Genomic DNA, 27641 nt, shown 5'->3' with positions numbered 1-27641 from the left:
TTGCATTTTGCAATAAAGTTTATTTTTTGAATGAACTGATTCAAGACCATGTGACTTTTCATTTAGTCTTTGCTGATGTCGTTATTACAATCAAAGTTTCAGCTTATTCAATATCAAACATCCAAAAAATTCAGCTTATATTTACAATTATATAAAGGTTTACAAATTAAAGGGCATAATTGTCCAGTGCTATCATCCAGTGCAACAAATATCACCAAACCTTATGCATGGTGTGCAAATGTAAAAGTTTCCAGTCAATACATGGGTGAAAATAATCATAATTTAAATAACAATTGTAGAAAAACAAATTAGATCTAATCAAATGCTATAATAAATTTGACTTTTGGACTACAAAGTTTGATGTTTAAGACACATTCGTCAGTGTTGATTTTTGTTTTCGCAGTTGCCTTTTACGTGGAGGGTTAAGTTAAATTCTGTTCTTTGTCCTTCAGCAAAAATGTTGGATTGTAAGGCCGCCTCCGTCTTGGTCGCTGGCAGGGGGTGCTCTCTTCTTTTATATAACCTGAAACATAAAGCATGTTGTTGGCAGTTAACACGGGCATGATCGAGAACTTGATACTGCTGCTATTTCTTTAAAATACCAGTAGTTAGTTCTGTGAAAGAGGAAAGCAACATTTGTAACAGCAGACGTTGAAAGTTTAGGTTTTCAAAACAGGTATGTTCAGTACTTATGCCAGTGTGTGAGTTTCACCATAACTGGCAAGTGCATCGAGTTGGCAAGACTGGCTCTTTAAATCTGTCATAATACTAATACTTGGCTCCACCCCACCCTTAACTAACTTCAGATTCTTAATCACTCTTCTTGAAATAACATTTTTGAAGTGAGTTGCCCCTGGGTCCAGGGCACAAGTGAATGGATTTATTAAATCTCAAATTTATGTCCCGATAGCCCAATTCAAATTACAAAAAAATATGTGGTGTGTGTGTGTGTGTGTTCCTTTCACTTTGACAGTCGCTGTTCCAGTTGCCCGTTTTTCAGCTGACTGAACATTCGCTGGCTGTCGCCTGAAAAATCTCCTAAGTGGGACAGGCCCATAACAGAGTAAAGGGCGAGTGTTAGAAAGAAACATGGAAAATTAGCATATAGAATGGTTTACAAAATATATTAACAGGCAAAGCCAACCTCATGAACTGAACCAAACATGACTTCAGCAATAAATTTACTCAAACTAATTGCAGATTTTTTTTGTTGATCTCTTAATGCAATTTGGCTTTGTGTATCAACACTAGAATACACATTACTCCTTCCCTTTCAGTAGATTGATCAGGACGACAGAACATTGATTCCTAAAGTTCTCTCTACTATGTTCTGTTCCCCTCATACCTCTCTGTTGTTTGACTGCCCCTCCATTCCACAGCTCTCTCTTATAAATAGCTTGATATGAGTGCCAATTGCCTCCTGGCCTTTGACATTGGACAGTCTGACCCTAATGCAGCTCTTGTCAAGTTAAATGAAGAGCTGTAGAGTAACAAAGGTGAATGACCACTGGAACATTAAACTCTGTTTAGTTTAGCATTTACAGCTGCAACATGAAAAGAGGCCCTTTGGCCAACCTAGTCCGCACCGACCAGCGATCCCCACACATTAATGCTATCCTACACACGCTAGGGACAATTTACACTCCTAGTCAATTAACCTACAAACCTGTACGTCTTTGGAGCAAGAGAGGAAACTGAAGATCTTGGAGAAACTCACGCTGTCACGGGGAGAACATACAAACTCCGTACAGACAGCACCCGTAGTCGGGATCAAATTCGAGTCTCTGGCGCTGCAAGCTTTGTAAGGCAGCAACTCTACCGCAGCGCCACCCTCTGCGTTTAAGATGCTGATGTGAGCAGCTGAAGCTGCTTGCAGCCGTCAGTCTCCCAATGCTATGAACGTGACTCCTTGTGACTAGAGTTTTCCCAACTACAATACCTTCAGTTTATATTCCATCAGGGTCTGAAGTTCTAAAATATAGCAAAGCCAAAACGCTCCCAAAATTACTAGTTGACTTTAAGGATTTTCTTACTGTCCTGAAAGCAAATAGGATAATGCCAAAAATAGCAAGCTGTTAAAACTTGACCCATCAAACGTGTCTGTAGATCCTCACCTCTGTCAACACAGGTTTGGGTGGAAGGGAACCCCACCTCCCAGAAATGCTCTGGTGTGTTTGGGGGAATGTAGCGGAATCTGTGCCTGGAGCAATTTGCCAACTTTTTCAGTCTCTCTTCTTCTGGAAGATCTGCATAATACTGAAATAAAGTTAATAAATTATAAAACATTATAGTTTACCATCTGTACTCAGAACTGCAAATGTCAGATGTCCAAGTTTTTCAGTTTTCCAGAAAGCGGGCTCAATTCTGAATTCCATTCCACAGCTAGTCGTTCCATCCTCTCTCTTTCTACACTCTGAATCCAATCCATACTGTTACTGCAACAAACTTTGCTGGAAGAACTCAGCTGGCTGAACTACATCGAAGGGTGGGGGAGTGTGATTTTTGATGTTTCGAGTTAAGACCTGCATCAGGAGTGAGGGCGGAACGGCAAGATATCCAGTATAAAGAGGAGAGGGAGAGAAAGAAGTGAGATCGGGGACAGTGGATGATAGGCACACCGAAAATAACAGGCAGATGGAGCGTGGTAGGGATGGAAGTGGGAGAAAGAGGCAAAGAGGCAGGTGGGTAATAGGTGGAAGCAAACAAGGAGAAAATTACCATTGGGGCCAGGAGAGAGTGAAGGTGGAGAATGCTGCTGGAAAGTGATTAACAGAACCACAAAGACTACCAGTGTTTGTATCTGATGAAGGAGGGGATGATGGAAACCATTAGGTGAGAGGTGACGGGCAGATGGAAACAGAACCAGATGGGGGAAGGGGGCGAATCTGGTGGGTGAAATCATGGACAGTAGGTGGATTAAGCCATGAAGGGAAGGGGTGCGTACTGAGGACAAATTGGAGGACCAGAGATGAATCGTGAGGAGACAGAAAGATGGGCGGGGGAAGCAAACTGGAGGATTACCCGATATTGGAAGATTCAACGGTGATGAAAAGAACAAGCTCTCCTAGACACGAACTGCTTCTCAACCTGAAAGGAACAACCTGGGACGTCATCTATCCATGTTCTCCAGAGATGCTGCCTGACCTGCCGAGTTAACCCGGCAGGTAGATACATACAGGTCTGAAGAAGGGTTTCGGCCCGAAACGTCGCCCATTTCCTTCGCTCCATAGATGCTGCTAAACCCGCTGAGTTTCTCCAGCATTTTTGTGTACCCAGGTAGACACATGATGCAAGAGTAACTCAGCGGCACAGGCAGGCAGCATCTATGGAAAAAAGGAATGGATGATGTTTCGGGCCGAGACCCTTCTTCAGACCAGAGTTCAGAGTTAATCCAGCACAGGTTTGTTTGCATATTAATCAGCATCTGCAGTCCCTGGTTTCTACTACTAACAAGCACCCCTGTGGCTGTAGAGGAAAGTGACAGGATCAGGGGCGCTGGGTGGGTGGGGAGGGATGAGTGGACCAAGGAATCACAGAAGGAGTGGTACATTCAGAAGGTAGAAAGAGGTCAGGTGGAGCACACTACATTCAATCTTGCTGAAATATCTAACCCTACATCTATGTCATCACAATGATCATCTATTTTAAGCCTGGCTTGCCTTGAGTGATACAGTGTGAAAACAGGCCCTTCGGCCCAACTCGCCCACACCGGTCATCAATGTCCCAGCTACCCTAGTCCCTCTTGCCTGCGCTTGGTCCATAACCCTCCAAATCTACCCTATCCATGTACCTGTCCAACTGTTTCTTAAACGATGGGACAGTCACAGGCTTAACTAACCTCTTCTGGCAGCTTGTTCCATACATTCACCACCCTCTGTGTGAAAAGGTTATCCCTCGGATTCCTATTAAATCTTTTCCCCTTCATCTTGAACCTATGGTCCTCAATTCCCCAACTCTGGGTAAAAGACTCTGTGCATCTACCCTATCTATTCCTCTCATGATTTTGTACACCTCTATAAGATCACCCATCCTCCTACTCTCCATGGAATAGAGACCCAGCCGACAACCTCTCCCTATAGCTCACACCCTCTAATCCTGGCAACATCCTTGTAAATTGTTTCTGAACCCTTTCAAGCTTGGCAATATCTTTCCTAACCCAAACAGTCGTCTATGCCTTTGTTATCTCTGGACTTGATTGCTCCCAGAAAATGATTGGTTACCCCTAATCTATTTTCTGTAAACTTGAGATTATCAAAATGCTGCTGGACTTATTCCACTGCTGTTCACTGTCACCTAGTGTTTATTGACCTGCACTGGCCCCTACTTAAAACATAGCTCAACGTTAAAGTTCTCATTCATCTTCTTCTCGCCCCCACTCTCAAATAAAAATCGTTCCATGATCGCATCCCTCCATATCTCCAATTTCTTCCAGCCCTACATTTGTGTGAGATATCTGCATATTTCTAATCCCAGCCTTTTCATCAACCTCAAATATGATCACCCCTCTAATGGTAACTGTACCTTCAGCTGGTACCCAAGCTTCAGGTAGTTTACACCCCAGCGGTATGAACATGTAGAGGCCAAGTCAGTGGATATTTGTAAGGTGGAGATAGATTTTTGATTAGTACAGGTGTCAGAGGTTATGGGGAGAAGACAGGAGAATGTGGTCAGGAGTGAGAGATAGATCAGCCATGATTGAATGGCAGAGTAGACTTGATGGGCTGAATAGCCTAATTCTACTCCGATCACATAACCTTAAAGCACTAATGGATAATTCACAATATTAAAATGCACAAAACAATGCAAGCTACAGTGGTCAACAAAAATGTTGGAATGCTGGGCCTCACTCTGGCCATGGAGGAGGCCCACCAGAGTGAGTCCCACCGCAAATTGGGGGAGCAGCACCTCATATTTCGCTTGGGTAGTTTACACCCCAGTGGTATGAACATTGACTCCAATTTCAGGTAGTCCTTGCTTTCTCCCTCCTTCTCCTCCCAGCTCTCCCACAGCCCACTGTCTCCGCCTCTTCCTTCTCCCCCCCCCCCCCCCCCCCCCCACCCCCCCTACATCAGTCTGAAGAAGGGTCTCAACCCGAAACGTCGCCCATTTCCTTCGCTCCATAGATGCTGCCTCACCCGCTGAGTTTCTCTAGCATTTTTGTCTACCTTCGATTTTCCAGCATCTGCAGTTCCTTCTTTCGCTATAGTGGTCGATTATTTGAAGCACACTGCTGATTTCTGATTTGTAATACAATTTTATTTGTCATTAGAATTTTCAGATTTATAATATCAATTATTAAAAAAATGTAGAATTCAAATAATAAAATTTAAGATCTCTCCTATCTTTCATAAGAGGACAAGTCAAAAGTAATGAAAGTCTCATATTGTGTTTTGAATTGTATTCTGTCTTTACTTTGTGTACTAGTCATGTCTCTACTATTTATTTCATTCCCCTTACATGTTTTTCCTCTACCTGCTACATTTTTGTAAGGTGTCCTTGAGACTCTTGAAAGGCGCCCATAAATAAAATGTATTATTATTAGAAATGTCAGAACTGGGTATCTGATCTTGTGCCAGGACAGAACTTACGACTTCACATTCCTTGCACGTATGCCCATGCAATTTTCTTCTTTCTTGCTTATTACGGACCACCTCAACGTGAGGAAAGTTTAAAACTGTATTTTTCCTAGGAATCAAATAATATTTATCAAGTTAGATTCACTGCTAAATATACTTGTGTATTTACACGGATATAATATCAATATGTAACATGGTTCCGTAGATTATGTACAGTTTAGTGATCATCTGATAGGTCAATACTTTCAAAAATATTAACTACGAGGATTGCATAACTGATATTTCAGACAGAGGACTAAAATGCGTGCAGATTTATTAAGTGCATGGATGAGCACTTCTGCAATGTCTCCAACAATAAATATGAATACTAAGGAGAACTTGGGCCCCCCATGCTTAGAAGCATGACATTTGGTAAAGGATGGCCAAGTACCCACAGACTCTGACAGCACAGTGGTACTGACAACAAATGTCAATGCAAAACTGTCAGAACAACTGACTGGGGCTATCCAAACAACAGTTATATGATCTTCTCAACAGTGCATATTAAATATACAAGTCGGATACATAAGTAAATTAGATTATCTGTGTACTGTGCATTATGTGAATGAATTACAATGCAAAATTAACAAGTTGAATCACATATTACCTTTGTCCAGTGTTTGCATAAGGCTGCACAAAAGATTCATTTTTTACTTTCTCTGGTTCTTCTTGAAAAAAAAAAAAAAAAAAATCACAAATAATCGCGTCTTAAATTCAATCCCATCTGCAGTGATCACAAATCATTTACGCATCAACTTTCTGTTAAGATGATGTTCCACAGGTACTGTTTAAGAAAGAACTGCAGATGCTGGAAAAATCTAAGGTAGACAAAAAGCTGGAGAAACTCAGCGGATGAGGCAGCATCCTCAGAAGGGTCTGAAGAAAGGTCTCGACCCGAAATGTCACCTATTCCTTCGCTCCATAGATGCTGCCTCACCCGCTGAGTTTCTCCAGCTTTTTGTCTACAGGTACTGGTAATCTGAATTTATCCCCATCATCATCATTGTTCATTCATGAGCTGGGACAATGAGCATTGGATGTCCAGTTATCACAGGCATCTGTTTACTTTCCAGCAGATAACTTAGAACTGCAACGAGCAGCAGGAAATTCTGGAAACTTTTTACCTCTATCCGGCTAAGAAATCAATTCTAACACCACTGCAAGCTGAGAATAAAGCAAAGATTTGCAATAAAATTGGTACCTCCTGCTCAGCGTAGCTGAATGCGCCGATACACGCTACAGTTACTAAATCACAATGACAAAAATATCACCTTCGATTAGATTTACCATCGTCATGTTCTTTCTGAGGACTCTCTTGAGGATACGAATCATATTCACCATATGTAGTACGGTCAAACATTTCCGACAGGTTGCCGTTCAAGGTGTGAGGACCTGCTTTAGTCATGAGGAAACAGTAGGAAATAAAAACTCTGATGAGGAGAAAAATTGGCTGGTATTTTACCCTTTCCAAAAAAAACCCATTAAGTGCAACACTGATTCGCTAATCTTTATGTTCACTCCACGACGACCAGTCGGCAGTAAGGAGGACAGACCTTTTCTCCTCAGACCTCCTCACCCTGGGGTGCGGCACAGTGGTACAGTTTCAGCGCCAGAGACCTGGGTTCGATCCTGACTACGGATGCTGTCTGCACAGAGTTTGTACATTCTCCCCGTGACATGCGTGGGTTTTCTCCGGGATCTCCAGTTTCCTCGCATGCTCCAAAGACGTACAGGTTTGTAGGTTACTAGGCTTGGTATAATTGTAAAATTGTCCCTAGTTTGTAGGATAGTGTTAGTGTTGGCGGCGCGACTCACCCGTTGCAGCGGCCCCTACAGCCTGTCTGTCTTTTTTTTATTTTTTGTCTAGTTAAATGTAGTGCTTGGTGTTTTTTAATAGTATTTTTAAATGTGTAAATGAGGGGGGCGGTGGGAAACTGTGTAAGTCTCTTCCCTGTCCGGGAGACCCGACTTTTTCCCTGTCGGGTCTCGGCTGTCGTTGGGGCCTAGCACCGTGGAGCAGCCTCCAACCTGAACGACCCGGGGGCTCCAGTCCCGGAGACTGCGGAGCTGCGGATCTGCGGACTCACCATCGTCGGGGGTGGCCGGCCTCGGAGCGTGGGGAGCGGCGGTGACTCGCTGCTGCGACTCGACTCCTGGGGCTCGGAGGCTCCAGCAACGCAGCCGCAGGTCCAGTGGACTGTGACATCGGGAGCTCGCGGGTCTGGGAGGAGAGAGAGACCGCTTCCCGGAGCTCCCGCAACGCGACTTCTCCAGCCGGTGTCACGGGGTTGGAACAACCCGGACCGGGACAGTACATCACCCGGCGCGGCTTCATGGCCGTGGGACTCACCATCGCCCGTGGGGGTTCCAACCTTGGACTTTCAGACCGGGAGCGGGGCCGTAAATCGCCCCGCGCGGCCTAAAATGGCCGTGGGACTTATCATCGCCCGCCTGGGGCTTGGACATCGGGAGAGACACGGAGAACAGGGGAGAGAAAAGACTTGCCTTCCATCACAGTGGCTTCACGGTGATGGATGTTTGTGTGAATTTAATTATGTGTATGTCTGTAAGACAGTGTCTTTGTTTGTATGGCTGTGGAAACAACATTTCGTTTGAGTCTCACTGGGGCTCAAATGATAATAAATTTGTATTGTATTGTATTGTGTGTGGGGATCATTGGTCGGCGCGAACTCGATGAGCCGAAGGGCCTGTTCCACCCTGCATTTCTAAACTAAACCCACAAAGCTGCCACAGGTAACCAATGACCAATTTTAATACACCAAGCAATTCTTGCTCTAAGTTACAAAAATATTCTGTAGATGCAGAAGATACCACTTCCACCCATCAAAGCAATGCAAGCATCACAGCTGGTCTTCCCCCACTATCCATTAAAACAAAATCAGTCTGTATAAAAAGATTCGCCACTTTTGAAATTTATTATATCCTCTTTGTAATTTATTTAACCTCTTCGGCTTTTATAATGCATTTCCATTTAGTTACATTTTAACTATGCAGTACAATTGTACATAACTATAAATTTAGCCTGCCTTATTTATCATCTTGTATAGTATTAAGATGGTTGACAAAAAAATCACTTTATTTGTTCCTTTCAAGGCCTAGAGTGATTATAAAGTTACTTCAAAATTTACTTTATCGGTCCACCTAAAATATCACGCCAGTTTATAATGTTTCTGCCTAAACCGGAGATCCTGCAAAAAAACCCACACAGGTCATGGGGAGAATGTACAAGCTCCGTTCAGACAGCACCCGGTCAGGATCAAGCCCGGCCTCTGGTGCTGTAAGGCAGCAACTCTATCGTTGCACCACCGTGCCACCCTATTCTTTGTATCCAAATTAGAGACAATAGGTGCAGGAGTAGGCCATTCGGCCCTTCGAACCGGCACCGCCATTCACTGTGATCATGGCTGATCATCCACAATCAGTAGCCCATTCCTGCCTTCTCCCCATATCCCCTGACTCCGCTATCTTTAAGAGCCCTATCTAGCTCTGTCTTGAAAGTATCAAGAGAACCTGCCTCCACCGCCATCTGCGGCAGAGAATTCCACAGACTCACAACTCTGTGTGAAAAAGTGTTTCCTCATCTCTGTTCTAAATGGCTTACCCCTTATTATTAAATTGTGGCCCCTGGTTCTGGACTCTCCCAACATCAGGAACATGTTTCCTGTCTCTAGCGTGTCCAAACTCTTAATAATCTTATGTTTCAATAAGATCCCATCTCATCCTTCTAAACTCCAGAGTGTACAAGCCCAGCTGCTTCATTCTCTCAGCATATTACAGTCTCGCCATCCTGGGAATTAACCTTGTGAACCTACGCTGCACTCCTTCAATAGCAAGAATGTCCTTCCTCAAATTTGGAGACCAAAACTGCACACAATACTCTAGGTGTGGTCTCACTAGGGCCCTGTACAACTGCAGCAGGACCTATTTGCTCCTATACTTGTTATGAAGGCCAACATGCCATTTGCTTTCTTCATTGCCTGCTGTACCTGCATGCTTACTTTCATCGACTGATGAACAAGGACCCCCAGATCCCGTTGTACTTCCCCTTTTCCCAACTTGACACCATTTATATATTCATCCAGTAGGTTACAAAAAAATAGATTTAGGGATAAACTGTAATCTCCAAGTCCTGCAAGTTTACTTGATCACAGGTCTTGCTTCAGTACACCTGATCAAATAAGTGATATACCTGAATGAAATTGTGCAACTTCATTCAGGTATATCAACAACAAAAGGTTAATATTAATGGAACACTGTTCCCAAAAACTGTTGAGACAAGGATAACTGCAAATTTCAAAACTAAAAATCAATCCATGTCAAAGTAGCCATATTACGATTCTCTCAATATTTCAGCCCGCTTGGCTGGAGTTTATCCCAGTTGCTAAGAATTACTACCATGGAAACATAGAAAGTATGTGCAGGAGTGGGCCATTCAGCCCTTCGAGCCAGCACCATTCAATATGATCATGGCTGAGCATCCAAAATCGGTACCCGTTCTTGCTTTTCCCCCCATATCCCTTGATTCCTTTAGCCCCAAGAGTTATATCTAACTATCTCTTGAATACATCCAGTGAATTGGCCTCCACTGCCTTCTGTGGCAGAGAATTACACAGATTCACAACTCTGGGTGAAAACTTTTTTCCACATCTCAGTCCTAAATGCCATAGGATACTTTTTATAATGTCTCCGGTGTACCTAGCAACTGCCTTGGGTAATATTTATCTTTATTGTTGCAATCAGTGCACGCACCATATATGCTCCTTTCACAGTTGATATCAATAATCAAATCACGTTGTATGGTGTTTGAAAGACACAAATGAAAGTTAGAAAATGAAATGTGAAGTTTATATTTCTAATTGCAAACTAAATCATAGCACATTGTGTGTGTTTATAGCAAAGTTAGGCTGGAAATGATCAGACAAAAATAATCACCAATCTTCATTACTTACCAGGCATTGACTGGTCTGTTCTTCGCTTTTTAGTTTTCAACAACATGCTTTCACTCACGAAGGTGCAATCCATGTCTGGTGTATTTGAACCCAGTTGTTTGATGGGCTGTTATAATAATTAATATTCAATCAAAGCCTTATATGATTATGATGAATGAAAATGAATGCAAAACACAGCTATTATCCCATTGTCAAAGAAGATCTTACTCCCATTCATTGATCATCTGATGACCACAAGAAGTACAGACTGGTGCTTTAACTACACTTGTGTTTTCTGGAAAACAAATGGCTGCCACAGATGAAAATCTCATTTAGACCAGTTAATAAGCCTTCTACAAATTCTCCTGGACAATTATGTTACTACCAATACTTGGAAGTATAGGAGCTGGTGGCAGGTCAGTGGTACATTTGTGGAGAGAGATACAGTTAATGTTCCAAGCTGATAATGTTCCCTCAGACCATCAACCATCCGAAATATTGATACCATTTCTCTCTCTATGGATATCAAATAACCAGCCTTTGTTTGTATTTCACATTCCTATTGATTACGGGCAGGGGGGTGAGCTAAATACAATTCTGAATTTGAGAATACTTAAATGTACCACAAAAAATAAAATCAACAGAATTTTATGATCACATAAAAAAAAAAATTGATCACCAACTTTCCTGTCTTAACACAGCGGACCGCTTTCAGTCCTATCTATCCCAGCACTGTTCAGCGACACGTGGCAGGAACAATTTGTGGATAATGTGTTAACTTACCCAAATGAGATTTTCATGCCTGGGAATCATAACTTCCAGAAAAGCATCATCTGATTTTATTTTCGGTCAGAATTATTTGCAAATATCATATGGTTAGCAAAGGGCATGTACTTACTGGCTTTATACACAAAAAGCTGGAGTAACTCAGCGGGTCAGACAGCATCTCTGGAGAAAAGGGATAGGTGATGTTTCAGGTCTTCAGACTGAAGAAGGGTCTCGCTCCGAAACATCACCTATTCCTTTTCTCCAGAGATGCTGTCTGACCTGCTGAGTCACTCCAGCATTTTGTGTGTATCTTTGGTTTAAACCATCATCTGCAGTTCCTATGCACATATACCTACTGGCTTTATTTACCTAATAAAAAGGGGAACAAAAAGTTGTACACCCACTTAAAGTGATATGAAAATCTTAACTGAAAGTCAATTAATCACTGAGACAAGTCATTCTCAGTCCATACAATTCAATGGTTTCCAACATTTTGAACGAAAGTACCATTTCTTCAAACTTTGAAAATTAAGCTCTTCCCTTACTGCCTCACCCACTGTAACAAATTGCTGATGCTGCCAAAGGCCTCATCACTTGAGATTTGGCACTGCTTGTCTTTAAGATTCGAGAAAATGTTGCAACTAATTGACCTCATTATTATTAAAAATTAGGGATCTCCAGTAATCTTTCCATCCAAACCAGAAGCAGGAGCAGGAGCATGGTGGTGGGCTCAAGCCTGATCTACCATTTGGGAAGATCATGGTTAACCTGATTGTAACCTCTACTCTGCATATACCGCTTATACTATCTCCTTTATCAAAAATGTATCTACGTCTTCTTTAAAAATATTTAAAGACTGAACACTGCTTCGACTAGCCTTTGAGGAAGTGTTTCAAATAAACATTACCCAATGGGAAAAGCTGCAATTTGTCTTAAAAATGGGTGATTCCTGGCTCATGATTCTACCACAAGAAAGACTAATGTCCTCTCCACATCCTCTCTGTTAAGACACTTCAGGATCTCATATGTTCAATCAAACCCTTCCTCACATATCTAAATTTTAGGATATACAAGTCTTGTCTGTCCATTGCTTTCTCAAAAGATAATCCACCCATTTGAGATATTAGTCAAGTAAAACATCAATAAATTATTCCAATACATTTTCATTTCTTCCCGATTAAGGAGCCCAAATGTTCTTCGCAGTACATCAGTTGTGGTTTCACCAATGTCCTATATAACTACAACGCAAACTGCCTACATTAGTATTCATTTCCCCCTTGCAGTAAACAACAGCAGTGTGGTAGTCTTCAATGGCACTTTTAGAAATTTGCAAATAATGCACAAGGTCACACAAATCCTTCTGTGTTTCAGAGCTATGTAATCACACAAACAGACCCTTTGGCTTATTGAGAATGCACCAACCATCAAGCATCCAATTAATCCTTAAATACTTCTATTTTCTCCTCTACGAATTCCCATCAACACCACTCCAGCCCAATGGGGCCAAATTCCCTCCAACCCACACATCTTTGTGACATGGGAGGAAACTAGAGCACTTGTAGGTCACCTTTGTGAATGACACACACACAGTTCATCTAGCTAGCAGCACCAACTCACATCCAAATAAGTATGTCCCCCACTTGAGCAATTGAGAGGCAGAAACTCCTGCACTCTAGGTTCCTTTACTTTGTACTCCCTCTCAATCACACACAGGCGTAGAGCCACTTATCTAGGCGATAGTGTGGAAGTAGACGAATCCCATGCTTTCTTGGCTATGAATTGTGTTATTCAGGTGATCAAGAGTAAGCACGAGGAAAAGCTGTCAAACCCTCCTCCACTTAGAAAAGTAAATAACAATATTTGAAATGAAATAGATTGCAAGAGTCTGACGAGAGAACAAGGCTATGGGTTTAGTCTTGGTTTGCCCCAATAAAGAGCTAGCCATCTCCTTCCTGCTTTAAAATTCTATTCTACTAAATAAGAATGAGCCAGCAATCCTAAAATAATAAATAATTTAAAATGATATAAGGTACCTTCAAGTCCAGTTCTAAACTGTCCATCTGACAATCAGAGAGGTCTGCTTCTGGGTCTATGCTCCACTGAATGTTTTCAGTATTTCTCCCTGAAAATTATCAAGAGGCACATCATTTCAAGCACCTAATAAGCATATCTATTGCAAGCGAGAATAGGATGATGTGAGAATTACACGAATGCTGCTGGATCCAAGGAAAACTAACCTATGGCAGATGCACAGGGATTCCGCTGAAGTACTGAGGTAGACTCCTTGGATGCAGTTATGGAATTTTTCATTTTTGGAGTTTCGAATTCAAAATCCTGAGACAAGAATATGGCGTTGTTTTAAGAAAGAGAAAAGAAAGTTGTAAAATACACAAATCAACTCATTTCACACTAAAATTGCAATAAAGCCAAATATTAACTGAAGAGTCTGCTCCTGTACTGTACTGTTCAATGAAAGCGTCATCATAATACGAGATGTAAAATGAACAAAATGCAGAAATATCAGCAGTACAGATACCACCTGTGGATAGAAAAACTGGTTAAATGCTTGCTGTACCTTAATGGCACTCAAAGCAGGCACTTCATCTGGGCAATGAATATATTCCATTTGTAAAACTGTTCAACAATCAATTTTATCCATGTTGGAAAATGCACTAGAGTAATTCAATATGGGAACTTTGCCTCCACATTAGTATAATGAATGGAATCAAATGGACATATGACTGGTAAGAAAGAACACTTACAAAAAGTGTAGAGAGGGGGGAGGGGGAACTAGTACTGACGTCTATGGAAATGAACGTGCGTGGGTCAGGTCATTCATAATCTGGGGAAGGAGAATATTGTATCTTGCAAGGAAGTTTTTATTGCATTGAACATAAATTGCCACCATGGTTCCTTTTATAATGGTACACAACTGTATCATGGTTCATTGAATTTAAAGCACTTTGGAACCTGTCTTCATTGATAGGACAACATAAAGAGTGAAAAGATTCAAGCTCCTGGGCATATATTTCTCTAGATCTGTCTTGGGCCCAGCACTTCGATGCAACCACAATGAAAGATCATCAAGACCTTTACTTCCTTCAGACGATTGAGGAAATTTGGTATGTTGAAAAATACTCTTATTACATTTCCACAGGTGCTGGGTAGGGAACATACTGACCCATCACAGCCTGGTTTGGCAAATTGAATGCCTAGGAACGGAAATTATAGAGTGGTGGACACTGCCTATCCATCACAGGTACTGATCTCCCCACCAAAGGGATCCAACGGAAATGATGTCTCAAAAAAAGCAGCTAATATCATTAAAGACTCACAACACCCTGGCCACTCTCACATTTCACTCTTGCCATCCAGGAGTCTGAAAACCTTATGCATCAGGTACAAGAGCAGGTTCTTCCCAATAATCAGGCTCTTGAAAACTATACACTAACCTCAGCAACTGTGATCTTCTATAGAATGCGTTTTCATAGCACTACAGACTTCTGTTTTGCACCATTCCCTAGCATTATGGTTATTAATTTATTGATTATTATATGTGCTATTGCTCCAGTAAGTAAGTATTTCACTGTTCCACTGTTAGTACATATGACAATTATACACTCGGCTTTTGAAATACAACTTTTTTAGAAGCAGCAAAATACAAATTTACTGAAGCAAACCAAAAATTAAAAAAATAAATCACCATTGTGTGATTTATGGTCCAAAAATGGACTAGATATCACAATTCACGTATTTCTATTTACAATAATGATATTTGGTCAAATTTTATGCTGAATTACAGCTCCTACTATGTGTCCCACTTTGTTTAAGAGGGAACTGCAGATGCTGGAGAATCGAAGGTTACACAAAAAAGCTGGAGAAACTCAGCGGGTGCAGCAGCATCGTTTACCTGCATCTCTTCCAACCTCATCTATTGCGTCCGCTGCTCTAGATGTCAGCCAGATCTATATCGGTGAGACCAAGCAGAGGTTGGGCGATCGTTTCGCCGAACACCTCCGCTCGGTCCCCAATAACCAAGCTGACCTCCCGGTGGCTCAGCACTTCAACTCCCCCTCCCACTCCGTCTCCGACCTCTCTGTCCTGGGTCTCCTCCATGGCCACAGTGAGCAGCACTGGAAATTGGAGGAACAGCACCTCATATTCCGTTTGGGGAGTCTGCACCCCGGGGGCCATGAACATCGAATTCTCCCAATTTTGTTAGTCCTTGCTGTCTCCTCCCCTTCCTCAGCCCCCCTGCTGTCTCCTCCCATCCCCCAGCCTTCGGGCTCCTCCTCCTTTTCCCTTTCTTGTCCCCACCCACCCCCGCCCCCGATCAGTCTGAAGAAGGGTTTCGGCCCGAAACGTTGCCCATTTCCTTCGCTCCATAGATGCTGCTGCAGCCGCTGAGTTTCTCCAGCTTTTTTGTGTAACCATGTGTCCCACTTTCATGTTTTGTGCTGTTGATGGAAGCATTTTTCACCGCTCCTTTCAAATATGTTTTCCTGGAACATCCTCTATCTGGGACTGGGAAGAATAAAGTATTTATACTGTCACCATCTAGACTAACCTGGTTCAATTATCCCTGATCTAATTTGTGTCCTCTAATGGGAAATCACAAGTTCCCTGTCTCCTTGTATCTAGAGTAGGAGCCCAACACAGTCATCCTGTATCTAAATTGGCTGTATTTTTTCACTCCAGGTATGCTTTGTTTGGATTAGAAGATTTAGAGACTTTGTTTAGATTACAGGATTAAGAGACTTTGTTTAGATACATTTTGTTTAGATTAAGGGATTAAGAGACGGAATAAAGGCAGATGATTCCCGTGCCTCTCTCCTTGGTGGCACCAGCAATGGCTGCCTCGCCAGCAGTCTGTCTGTCCCTTCCTTCTTTGGTGTTTTTTTCAGTATGTGTTAAATGTATGTTTTAGTGCTCTTTAGGTGGTGTTATGGCGGGGGGGGGGGGGGGGGGGGGGGGGGGGGGAAACTTAAAAAAAAACTTACCTAGACGGAGTTGAGATTTTTTCCCTTATCGTATCTCCGTCCGCACTGCGGCCTGACATCGTGGAGTTGGCGGCCTTTGCTTGAGACCGACTTTGGGAGCTCCAACCGTGGGAGCTCGCGATCCCTTTGTCAGGGATTGACCTCCGAGCTCCAACCGCGGGAACCTGCGGACTTTAACAACGTGGAGCTTGCGGTCCCTGGTTAGAGACCGACTTCGGGAGCTCCAAGCTGCAGGAGTTTTGACCGCCCCGACGGGGGAGCTTCGATCGCCCCGACGATGGTTCGACTGCCCCGACCGCGGGAGAATAATGAAGGAGAAGATTAGACTTTATTGACTTCCGTCACAGTGAGGAATGTGGTGGATGGTTATGTTAACTTTTATGTAGTTGTGTGTCTTGTTGCTCTTTTCAGTATAGCTGTATGGTAATTCGAATATCACTGTACCTTAATTGGTACACGTGTCAATAAAAGACCTTTGAAACCTTTGGCGGAGAAGGGTCTAGAATGAATAATTAAGTGCGTAACATCACCGTGTTAACAACCACACTAATGTTATATTAATCTGTCATTCTGTATTGCAGGGACGCCAAAGACTGCCAAATTGCTAGAGGGAATGTTACATAAATCACGAACACCATACCTTCAAGTCACTAAAGCATTGTTCATTCTGAGTGAAAATTCTAGAAGGATCTTGGTTATCAGATGAATCTCTGTCGACTCTGTCTTTTGCACTTCCCGCTTGAACATCGTGCAATTTTGCAGAACGTGATCCCCCAAAGTTTTCTTGTAGATAAGCACCACCTTGAGAATCCTTGGTTAATCCATTGCAAGCTCTTCTGAAATTGGTGGTCTTTAAACTTGGTCTTATGGATTCTGGCTGAGAAACTTTAATTGAATTATTTCCCACTGCATCTTTTCCAAGACTTCTTTCTTCCAATCGACTACCAGAGATGTGGTCAGATAAGTCCAAGGGTTTGTCAAGATTATCGTCCAGAGAACCACTTTTCTCTAATGTTGAAGGGAAATTTTCCTTATTAAATGAAGGTTTTTCACCCTCTGTGGCAGAATCATTCTCATCTTCCATTTTTTTCCTTTTTGCCATCTTGTTGGACAGGGTTGCATCAGTCTTCAATTCAATGTGCTTTATTTTTGGTTCCCCCAGTTTAGATTGCTCAAGGAATTGATTCATTTTAGCCTGAGGATCCAAGTGCAAAATAAGAGCCGTCATTAGATTTTGTACATGCATTTATTTGTGTCTTGTGATTGAAAATGCTTTGATTAAGCAAAATTAATCTACTTACTTCAAAATCAGAGGAAGCAGAAGCTCCAAATACAGGAGAAGCGATCCAACTTCGATTTTTTTCTTCTGCATCTGATGCACAAGAAACTCTACAAAAAAATGTAAGTTATTTATCCTCAACAGAAGATTCAATATTAAAAATATTTTAAACATTTGAAGGCCATTGTATTTGGTTTTATGCAACTGTGTTTTTGAACATGCATTGCAGTAAATAAATCTTGACATAACATCTAATTCTCATTTTCTGCAAACCAACATTTTATAGTTAGTTAGCTGTAAATGCACTTCGAGGTTCTTATCAGTCAGCACTATGGTTTAATTTAGTTTAGAAATACAGCGCGGAAACAGGCCCTCTGGCCCACCAAGTCCACGCTGACCAGCGATCCCCGTATAGTAACACTATCCTACACACACTAGGTACAATTTTACTAAACCAATTAGCCCCTACGTCTGTACGTCTTTGGAGTGTGGGAGGAAACCAGAGATAACCCACTCAGGTCACGGGGAGAACGTACAAATTCTGTACAGACAAGCACCCGTAGTTAGGATCGAACCCAGGTCTCAGGCGCTCTAAGGCAGCAACTCTACCGCTGCGCCACCGTGCTGCCCATGAGTTCGGAGATCTCCCATTACAGTCACTATTATCAGTTTCTTTTGTACCCCTAATCACTTTAATGTCAAAATATTGTGTTCTTTATGCAACAATGTGATATAATTGCACCAATTTTCCTTCTTGCCTGTCGACAATCCGGGTGTTGTATTTGGAGGCCAAAGCCTAATATTTACTGGCCGAGCCTGATACATTTTACCTCACCTCCCCTTCTGTCAAGCTTCAGTTCACAACAAAATTCCTCTTTATTTGCTCACAGCTCCAGACAAAATTAACTTCTCCAAATCAGCTCCTTTAAAAACTCACGGTTATGCCAGCTACTAGGCCTGCTGGCCTGTCTCTTACTAAATTGTGACATTTGCCTTCCCTCCAGTTCCCACTGCAAAAATTGATGGGGAAAAAAAGTGCTTTTCTCCTCCTGCCTGGAACTATACAGAGCTCTATAGCTACTCCAAAGAGATAAAAAATCTTACTTGCTCCTGCTGCCAGACCTGATACTCATACATTGCTCTCCTGGAGATGCACACAAAATGCTGGAGTAACTCAGCGGGTCAGGCAGCATTTCTGGGGAGAAGGAACGGGTGACGTTTTGCTTTGAGACGCTTCTTTAGCACGTGTACCTTTGACTTTCTGTGCCCGTTTACTAACTCACTGGTGTGCCCCATGTTCACTGTTTTATTAAGTTCACTTAAGAGCCTGCCCCACTTGGTGATTTTTTCGGCGACTCTCGGCATCATTGACTGAAGTACAAGATCACCAAAAAAGTTGCAGCGTGATGACGTATTGACGCGCGGTGTTTCCTCAAGTGTCGCAACATTTTTTTTAGTAGCCGCTGGATTTTGAAAATTTTGAAAATGATCGACAAGTGGGACAGGCCCTTTAGTCCATTCATTTGTTTCCTGCACAATACATTAATGTATTGTTATATTTATTGATAAGACTGATATACCCATTATTCCAGATAAGTAAAATGTTTTCACCCAGAGAGCTGTGAATCTGTGGAATTCTCTGCCTCAGAAGGCAGTGGATGCCAATTCTCTGGATGATTTCAAGAGAAAGTTACATAGAGCTCTTAAAGATAGCGGAGTCAAGGGATATGGGGAGAAGGCAGGAACGGGGTACTGATTGTGAATGATCAGCCACGATCACAGTGAATGGCAGTGCTAGCTCAAAGGGCCGAATGGCCTACTCCTACTTATTGTCCAGTAACAAATCAAATTACTGATTCCTTTTTTCAAGTAGTCCAGTGGCAAGCAATTCTACAATAATTTAATGATTTGTTAAATTTATGGTCTAGACATCTGTACCAGCATAAATTTGCTAATGCTTGCTGCCCTATTCAGCTGATTCATTCATTGGCCCTGTACCATTGCATTATTATTATCAATGCCTGCTTAATTATACTAATATTCAACAATAGCCCTTTGTTGTGAGCAAGTTATGTGGAAAGTTTTTCTGTGCGATTGGATAGTGTACGATCAAGCAAAACAAAAAGCACTCTGTTTTAATTTATCTTTTGCAATTAATTCTGTTAATGTTTAACTTTCATATTACAGCAGCACTTTCTCTTCTCCATTTTTACAGCAATGTATCATATTGTTAGAAACATCAAAGCAAAATATTCAAAATTCAGAAATTGGACAAAGATAATATTGCTTTGATAAAGATATAATGTAAAAAACATCTGATTTTATTGATGTTATGTTTATATATATTAGCAGACATCTCTGTTTGTTATTTTTTTTAAATGAAGTATTGCTTTGAATATCTAGTCGCACAATTTAGTGGACATTCCGATCTGAAATCTTAATACAGGCAGTCACAAAGTCTTAGTTACACGACAAACATTCAGGTGAACATTCCAAAATTGAGTGTACTGTTGAAAGGTCATCAATCGAAAATATTGAATAAAGCTTCTCTGTCCGTAGATGCTGCCCGACCGGTTGAGTATTTCCAGCATTATAAAATTGATTATAAAATTCTACTGGATTTGGCGGATACAACCTTTTGCAATAATACAAAATTTTAGAGCATTAACACTCAAAAGTATGAGGAAAATAATACTCCATTAAAATTGACATGCAACATACCTGGAGCCATTGTCATTTATATGGCCCAAATCTGCTGAAATGGCATCTTTTTTCAGTGGAAAGTGTGTGGTCTTGGGAAGGTCCCTATATGAATTCAGAAGACTTTGCGAGTGCTTTAGTAGAAAACAAAAACGATTATTTAAATAAAAGCAAATTAAATATTTTCTTCAGATAAACTTTCCAAGCAACTGAAAAAAAAAAACCCTGACATGATTTTGTATTGGCACAACATAAAGTAAATTCAAACCCTGGTTTAACTAAGATAGATCATTCAAAAGGTAGTTAAAATGTTATTAATTTCCACAAAACCATGGACAAACTGCACTTTTTCTGAATAGCATTACACCATTCTTCATAGGTTGTGGTTCAAGGATGAGCTGCTTCCATTCTGGTTTTGTTTTCTGAGTGCTGAGATGATTAAAGAGGCAAAGATTGGAATTGCAAATTCTTTTGTAGAAGAGGCAGGAGATACAGGCAGGCTGGTGAGCAAATTGGATTTTTTGGGGGGAAAAGTCAGTATATCTTGTGTTTTATGCCATTTTGTTTTGACGAATAAATGTTATTACACAATAACTGATTTTATAAAAATCAATCAGCACTGCCTTTAATGTATTTGTTAAAACAGTAAATGCAATGCTGAGTATAGGAACTGCAGATGCTGGTTTAAACTGAAGATCGATACAAAAAGCTGGAGTAACTCAGCGGGACAGGCAGCATCACTGGAGAGAAGGATTGGGTGACGTCACTCATTCTTTCTCGCCAGAGATGCTGCCTGGCCCACTGAGTTGCTCCGGCATTTCGTGCCTAAATGCAATGTTGAAGTACTCACGGGCTCCTCCTGAATTCCAAGGCCTAACGTTTCTGCTACAACCGCAGCCAGATTAATACTATTCTTTTCCATGGTTGACTGTTCTTTAGCTTGTAGTGTGGCTGGAAGTTGAAGATAAAAATAAGTGAGGCATATGATAAATCAAACACAAAATACTTGAGATGCTGAAAATAAAAACAAAATTTGAGCAGGTCGGGTGAATGAAGAGAGAAAGTCACGTTTTCACACTGATGATCTTTTTAGCTTGTGAAAAGTAATTGAAATGCAAAAAAGCAGCTGCATATTTCTAAAATGCTTACAAGTGATTTTTACAGTATCATTACATATATCTTACCAGATAAGGAAGTAAAAGGCCTGCATTTTGTTACAATATCAATTTGAAAATAGCCACACCACTTCCAGCTTCATATTATTCTACTTACATTCACAAAGAAAAAGACCAAATCAATGGTTATTTCATTTTGTGAAGTGAAAACTAGGTTTTTCTAGAATCATATTTTGTTGCAGTATATTGCTGTTGCAGATGGTATGGTTTCCCTGCACATTTCATTCATGTGTTAAGCAACAAATAAATACCATGTCCAGTAGAAACCTCTGGAGGTATTATCCAGCTATAAATAACTAAATTCAATGGGTTGACCAGGTGGACCTAGGTTCACCTTCTCCAAAGCATGGCAGTGAATCAATTTTATTACAATCTAGCCAAGTTCCTTTCCTGTTAACAGCAAATTGCCAGACTTATTTAATTCAACTATTAGTTGGACTGGTGTATATGGGACATGTTGGCCGGTGTGGGCAAGTTGGACCGAAGGACCCGTTTCCACACTGTATCACTCTATGACGCTCTAACTTGTTAATTAAGCTTTCTAATCTTTTTGATGTTATAATTTACTTTCCTTTTAAAATATTAGGATTCAGCTACCACTGCCATTTACAGCAGACTGTTCTTTACCTCAACAATTCTAAACATACAATAAATCAGTTTCACTTCCTGATTAGTTTTGCAGCAATTATATTAAATGTATACACACTAATTATCAAACAGGAGGTCCACAATCATAGAAGCAAATCTATGCAATGGACTACCAATTGGTGACAATAGAAAATCAAAGGATGGCCAAATACAAAACTCCATAAAGCCACAGGTTCACTTTAGGGTACACAAAATAATATAACGGAGTCACTTACTTAGAACTGAACTAACATCTCGTCTGGGTGCATTGGTAGAAGCTGTTTTGAAAGAAGGAGATTACAACCCATGTATTAATTGGCACAAGAGATTAGAGCATACATTTATAATAAGCATTTATTCACGTTATTTAGGAACAGGCATGGTGACAGAGAAAACCAGTGAATATGATCTATTCCCATTTCCACAAGGCTTCAATACCAGAGCACAGAAATTATTTGGTCACAAGGCATGAAATTATGGAAATAGGTCAATCTCTGATAAACTCAGAATTATCCACAGGAAGAAAATATCAACGAATGGCCAAGTACAAAAGTGTACCAACGGGTATGGGATCACTTGAATGAGTATTAGTATACAATGCTGGCGTCACTGCTATTTCTAACTAATTTGAATCTGGGGTCAAAAAAAAAGCTAAATTCAGAGAAAGCTCCAGAGGACCAGAGTTTCAAATTATAGGGAAGAAGCTAGGCAAATACAAAAAATACTTTATTGGTGGAATGATGATCACAGTGAACACCATTTGCTGTGGACAAATGCAGATTGGTGCCACTAAAGAGAGGAATCTGAATGGTTCTAGGCTACAGGACTTGCCTCTGAACACACAAATCCATCCATCTTGAGACATGAGGTAGCACTGAAGGTTAACCAACATTGGGATATACAGGCAGAGAGATGAGAAACAAATCCCATCTTGTGATGTTGAGTCTACCCCATGCATCGGTACAGAACACCTGGAGCACAGCATACATTTCTCTGTCAAGTGTACAATGTATATGGAGAGAGAGGAGACTGCAGGTGTTGGAACCTTGAATACAGCGCATATACAGTGCCCTCCGTAATGTTTGGGACAAAGACCCATCATTTATTTATTTGCCTCTGTACTACACAATTTCAGATTTGTAATAGAAAAAATCTCATGTGGTTAAAGTGCACATTGTCAGATTTTAATAAACGCCATTTTTATACATTTTGGTTTCACCATGTAGAAATTACAGCAGCGTTTATACATAGTCCCCCCATTTCAGGGCACCATAATGTTTGGGACACAGCAATGTCATGTAAATGAAAGTAGTCATGTTTAGTTTATTGTTGCATATCCTTTGCATGCAGTGACTGTTTGAAGTCCGTGATTCATGGACATCACCAGTTGCTGGGTGTCTTCTCTGGTGATGCTCTGCCAGGCCTGTATTGCAGCCATCTTCAGCTTATGCTTGTTTTGGGGGCTAGTCCCTATCAGTTTTCTACTCAGCATATAAAAGTCATGCTCAATTGGGTTCAGATCAGGTGATTGACTTGGCCACTCAAGAATTGACCATTTTTTAGATTTCAAAAACTCCTTTGTTGCTTTTAACAGTATGCTTGGGATCATTGTCTTGTTGCAGAATGAACCACCGGCCAATGAGTTTTGAGGCATTAGTTTGAACTTGAGCAGATCGGATGTGTCTATACACTTCAGAATTCATTATGCTTCATCAATGAAAATAAGTGAGCCAGTACCTTCAGCAGCCATACATGCCCAGGCCATAATAACCCCACCACTGTGTTTCACAGATGAGGTGGTATGCTTTGGATCTTGGGCAGTTCCTTCTCTCCTCCATACTTTGCTCTTGCCATCACTCTGATATAAGTTAATCTTCGTCTCATCTGTCCACACGACCTTTTTCCAGAACTATGGTTGCTCTTTTAAGTATTTCTAGGCAAACGGTTACCTGGCCATCCTATTTTTGCGGCTAACCAGTGGTTTACAACTGCAGTGTAGCCTCTGTATTTCTGTTCATGAAGTCTTTTGCGGACAGTGGTCATTGACAAATCAACTCCTGACTCCTGAAGCGTTTCTGATATGTCGGACAGGTGTTCTGGGGATTTTTCTTTATTATAGAGAAAATTCTTCTGTCATCAGCTGTGGAGGTCAGTCCCTTTGTGATTAGTAAGGTCACCAGTGCTCTCTTTTTTCTTAATGATGTTCCAAACAATTGATTTTGGTAAACCTAAGGTTTGGAACAGTTTTATTCTTGTTTCTCAGTCTCATAATGGCTTCTTTGACTTTCATTGGCACAACGTTGATCCTCATGTTGATAAACGGCACTAAAAGTTTCCAAAGGCGATGGAAAGACTGGAGGAAAGACTAGGTGCTGAGAGCTCTCTTATACCTGCATTTAGGGGGGCAATTAAACACACCTGAGCAATTACAAACACCTGTGCAGCCATGTGTCCCAAACATTATGGTGCCCTGAGATGGGGGGAACTATCTATAAACACAGCTGTAATTTCACAGCTTAAGGATAAGGGGGAAATCCTTTAAAACCGAGATGAGGAGAACTTTTTTTCACACAGAGAGTGGTGAATCTCTGGAACTCTCTGCCACAGAGGGTAGTCGAGGCCAGTTCATTGGCTATATTTAAGAGGGAGTTAGATGTGGCCCTTGTGGCCAAGGGGATCAGGGGGTATGGAGAGAAGGCAGGTACGGGATACTGAGTTGGATGATCAGCCATGATCATAATGAATGGCGGTGCAGGCTTTGAAGGGCCGAATGGCCTTTGGAGCACCTAATTTCTATGTTTCTATGTTTCTACATGGTCCAAAACGTAAAAATGGCGTGTCATTAAATCTGACCATCTGCACTTTAACCACGTGAGTTTTCCTATAACAAATCTCAAATTGTTGAGTACTGAGGCAAATAAATAAATAATGGGTCTTTGCCCCAAACATTTTGGAGGGCACTGTGGTCTGTCCAAACGTAAATCATGTCACATCTCCATCTATTTAAACGAGGCAACTTTCAGCCAGAGTCAAGGTTTCAAAGAGAAAGGGTTGAATACAGCAGTTCAGTACAGCAAAGGATGGAAAATGGACATGTGTTGGAACACCATTATTCCTCAAAATTTGGAAAGCGGAGGGGGTATAAGGTGTGGAAAATTACCACACAGCTTTGGATGTATAGGATGTGAATTTGCCAAATACTCAGTACAATTACAATACAAAATATCAACATATTTTGATGGGGAATCCAGCCTAAGAGAGTTACCAGAGGTACCAATACAATTCACATCTGTCAAATTGTGCACAGAGAGTGTTTGGTACTTGCATTCTATTGACAATGTTCCAAGTTCACAGGTGTCTGCAGCTAGCACTTCCTCATTCCGATTGCATCGGGCCATGCCAGGGAAGCCCGCTAACAGCGTTTTACATTTCTCTACAATATAAACAAAATTGCCACAAAATAATTTAACATTACCGAACACGGTTTATAAGCTATATGGAGAATATGATTATGATTGTGGCAATTATATCTTTGAATATACTCGATACCTTTCAGATAAAGTCAAAATGAATGAATTTTTAACCAGAGGATAGAGTTTCTGATTACAATTTTTATCTAGTTGTTTTAGTTACAGCAGCCGATGAATTTATATCTGCCACTGTATATTGTCCACGTTATGGAACGTTCATATGAATAAGATCTTACATGTAATTATCAAAAGGCAATTAGGAAAATGTATCAAATAAGTTTCCATTTCTAAAGATAAATCATTAACACAATTTAAATAGAATCATTGAATAATTAAAATATGTTACGTCAACCGTTCTTGAATCATACTCATACCATCAATCTGCGTCCGTGAATGTTCTGAACTAGCATGCGCTGTGTAGCCAATGTGGCGATTCTCCTTTCTCCTTCGCATTCTGCTCAGCACAGAGGTGGAAAGGGATACAATCGGAGAACCTGGAATTATTCCATCATCGTGATCTGCTGCTCCGACCACTTCTTGCTGTTGCTCTCTGAATTTGAAATAAAAGTCAGACAGGCTGCCATGTACAAAAATAAACACAAGGTCACAACGGGATAAGAGGCAGGACTTACTTAACCAGATGCTCAAGTGATTCAAGCTGATCACCGAGATTCTTATTTTCATCTTGAAGACTGTGCTTTTCATTCACTGTTAATTAAAGAAAATAGAGAGTGATAATAAAGGTAAGAAAATTTTACTGAAACCAAAACTGTGCCCACAATATAAATCCTCATCATCACTTACTAAGTTCAGTAATAAGCTTTAGATTCTGCTGTCGAATATTCTCAAATTCCAGCTGTTTCTTCTTCATGTGTTCTTCAGTAACTGCACATCTGTCACACAAGCCTGCTCGCAACCTGCTCGCAAAAGGAATTGCAGATCAGAATCTTTTAGTCAAAACTGTAGGATACAATAAGTTGTTCATTTCCCCTGTCATTCAAGTGTTTTCAGAAAACTGTGTAAAAAGTTGTAAAAAGGTAAAGTATGAGATTTATACTTTATCATGAGCAATCTCCCATGTAAACTGTGTTTGTTGAGAATGAACTTCCATTAACAATGTATTGCTCATCTTAGCTGTTATGAAAGAGTTGAGACTTAACCCTAAGACAATTACTATTCTCATACATGTTAGGAAGCTGTTCACATATCAATTCAGATATATAAAATGAGAAGTATATAGGCAGAGTAGAAAATAAAACTAGGACAGATTTAGGGTAAGGGGCAAGAGATTTGAGGGGGTCTTTTTCCCCCCACCCAGAGTGGCGAGTTCCTGGATTACACAGCTGGAGGAGTGGAGACAGACTCGCAACACCATTTAAGAGGCATCAAGATGAGATCACCATGGCATTGAAGGCAATGGGCCAAGTGGCTCTCATTTAAATGATCCAGGACAATGTTTCTGTGTAAACCAGCAAGAATGATGTCAGGGTTGGTGGGCTAGAAATAAAGTAAATGGGTTACAAGCCACAGCAGGGAACTCTTCTGATGGCCTTGCCAGTAAGATATATCATAAAGAAGCAATTTTCAACCCAGCCTGATTCCTTCTGGCCAGTGTTTAATTCCAGGGAAGCACCCAGGACAGTGGAGAAAAAGTCCACTGCATTGTTAATGACAACATTGAGCTGTTATGTTTATATTTAGTCCTCATTAGTCTTCAGTGGTGCCTTTAGCAAAATTCAATGCTGTTGAAGATGCCATGTACAAAATGCAATTTCAGGTCTGATTTTAACATATAGCCGAATCTTAGCTTAGTTAAAATCAAGACTTCCAAGGATAATCAAAACTGACCTCCAATAAAACTATAAAAAAAAAAATATATATATATATATATATATATATATCTTCTAATCTGATTTTATTTAAAAACAATTGAATCATATCTCACCTGTCCTCTAAAACTTTAATATTGTCATGCAAAGCTTTTTGTTGCTCCCTCAACTGTTGGTTTTTATTGTAGTATTCTTCAAGCCTTTGAGCATCTCTGGAGAAAGATGACAT

General features: G+C 40.9%; 1 protein-coding gene across 1 annotated transcript; it reads right to left on the bottom strand.

The window, feature by feature from the left end:
- Positions 1-27641, bottom strand: rbbp8 (retinoblastoma binding protein 8). Its single transcript, XM_055633436.1, has 18 exons — positions 27529-27641; positions 26388-26500; positions 26216-26291; positions 25958-26133; positions 25439-25546; positions 22350-22391; positions 21162-21262; positions 20333-20445; positions 17634-17721; positions 16973-17527; positions 13570-13666; positions 13366-13454; positions 10586-10691; positions 6903-7007; positions 6223-6292; positions 5589-5685; positions 2115-2256; positions 1-523 (listed from the first exon to the last, which is right to left on the bottom strand). Exons 1-18 carry the CDS (start codon positions 27639-27641, stop codon positions 423-425), a joined length of 2292 nt encoding a protein of 763 aa, XP_055489411.1. The 3' UTR covers positions 1-422.

The sequence above is a fragment of the Leucoraja erinacea genome, chromosome 4 (genome assembly GCF_028641065.1).
Source record: "Leucoraja erinacea ecotype New England chromosome 4, Leri_hhj_1, whole genome shotgun sequence".
NCBI classification, from domain to species: domain Eukaryota; kingdom Metazoa; phylum Chordata; class Chondrichthyes; order Rajiformes; family Rajidae; genus Leucoraja; species Leucoraja erinaceus.
Note: the sequence above shows the minus strand (reverse complement) of the source record. Positions and strands in the feature narration are given on the sequence as shown.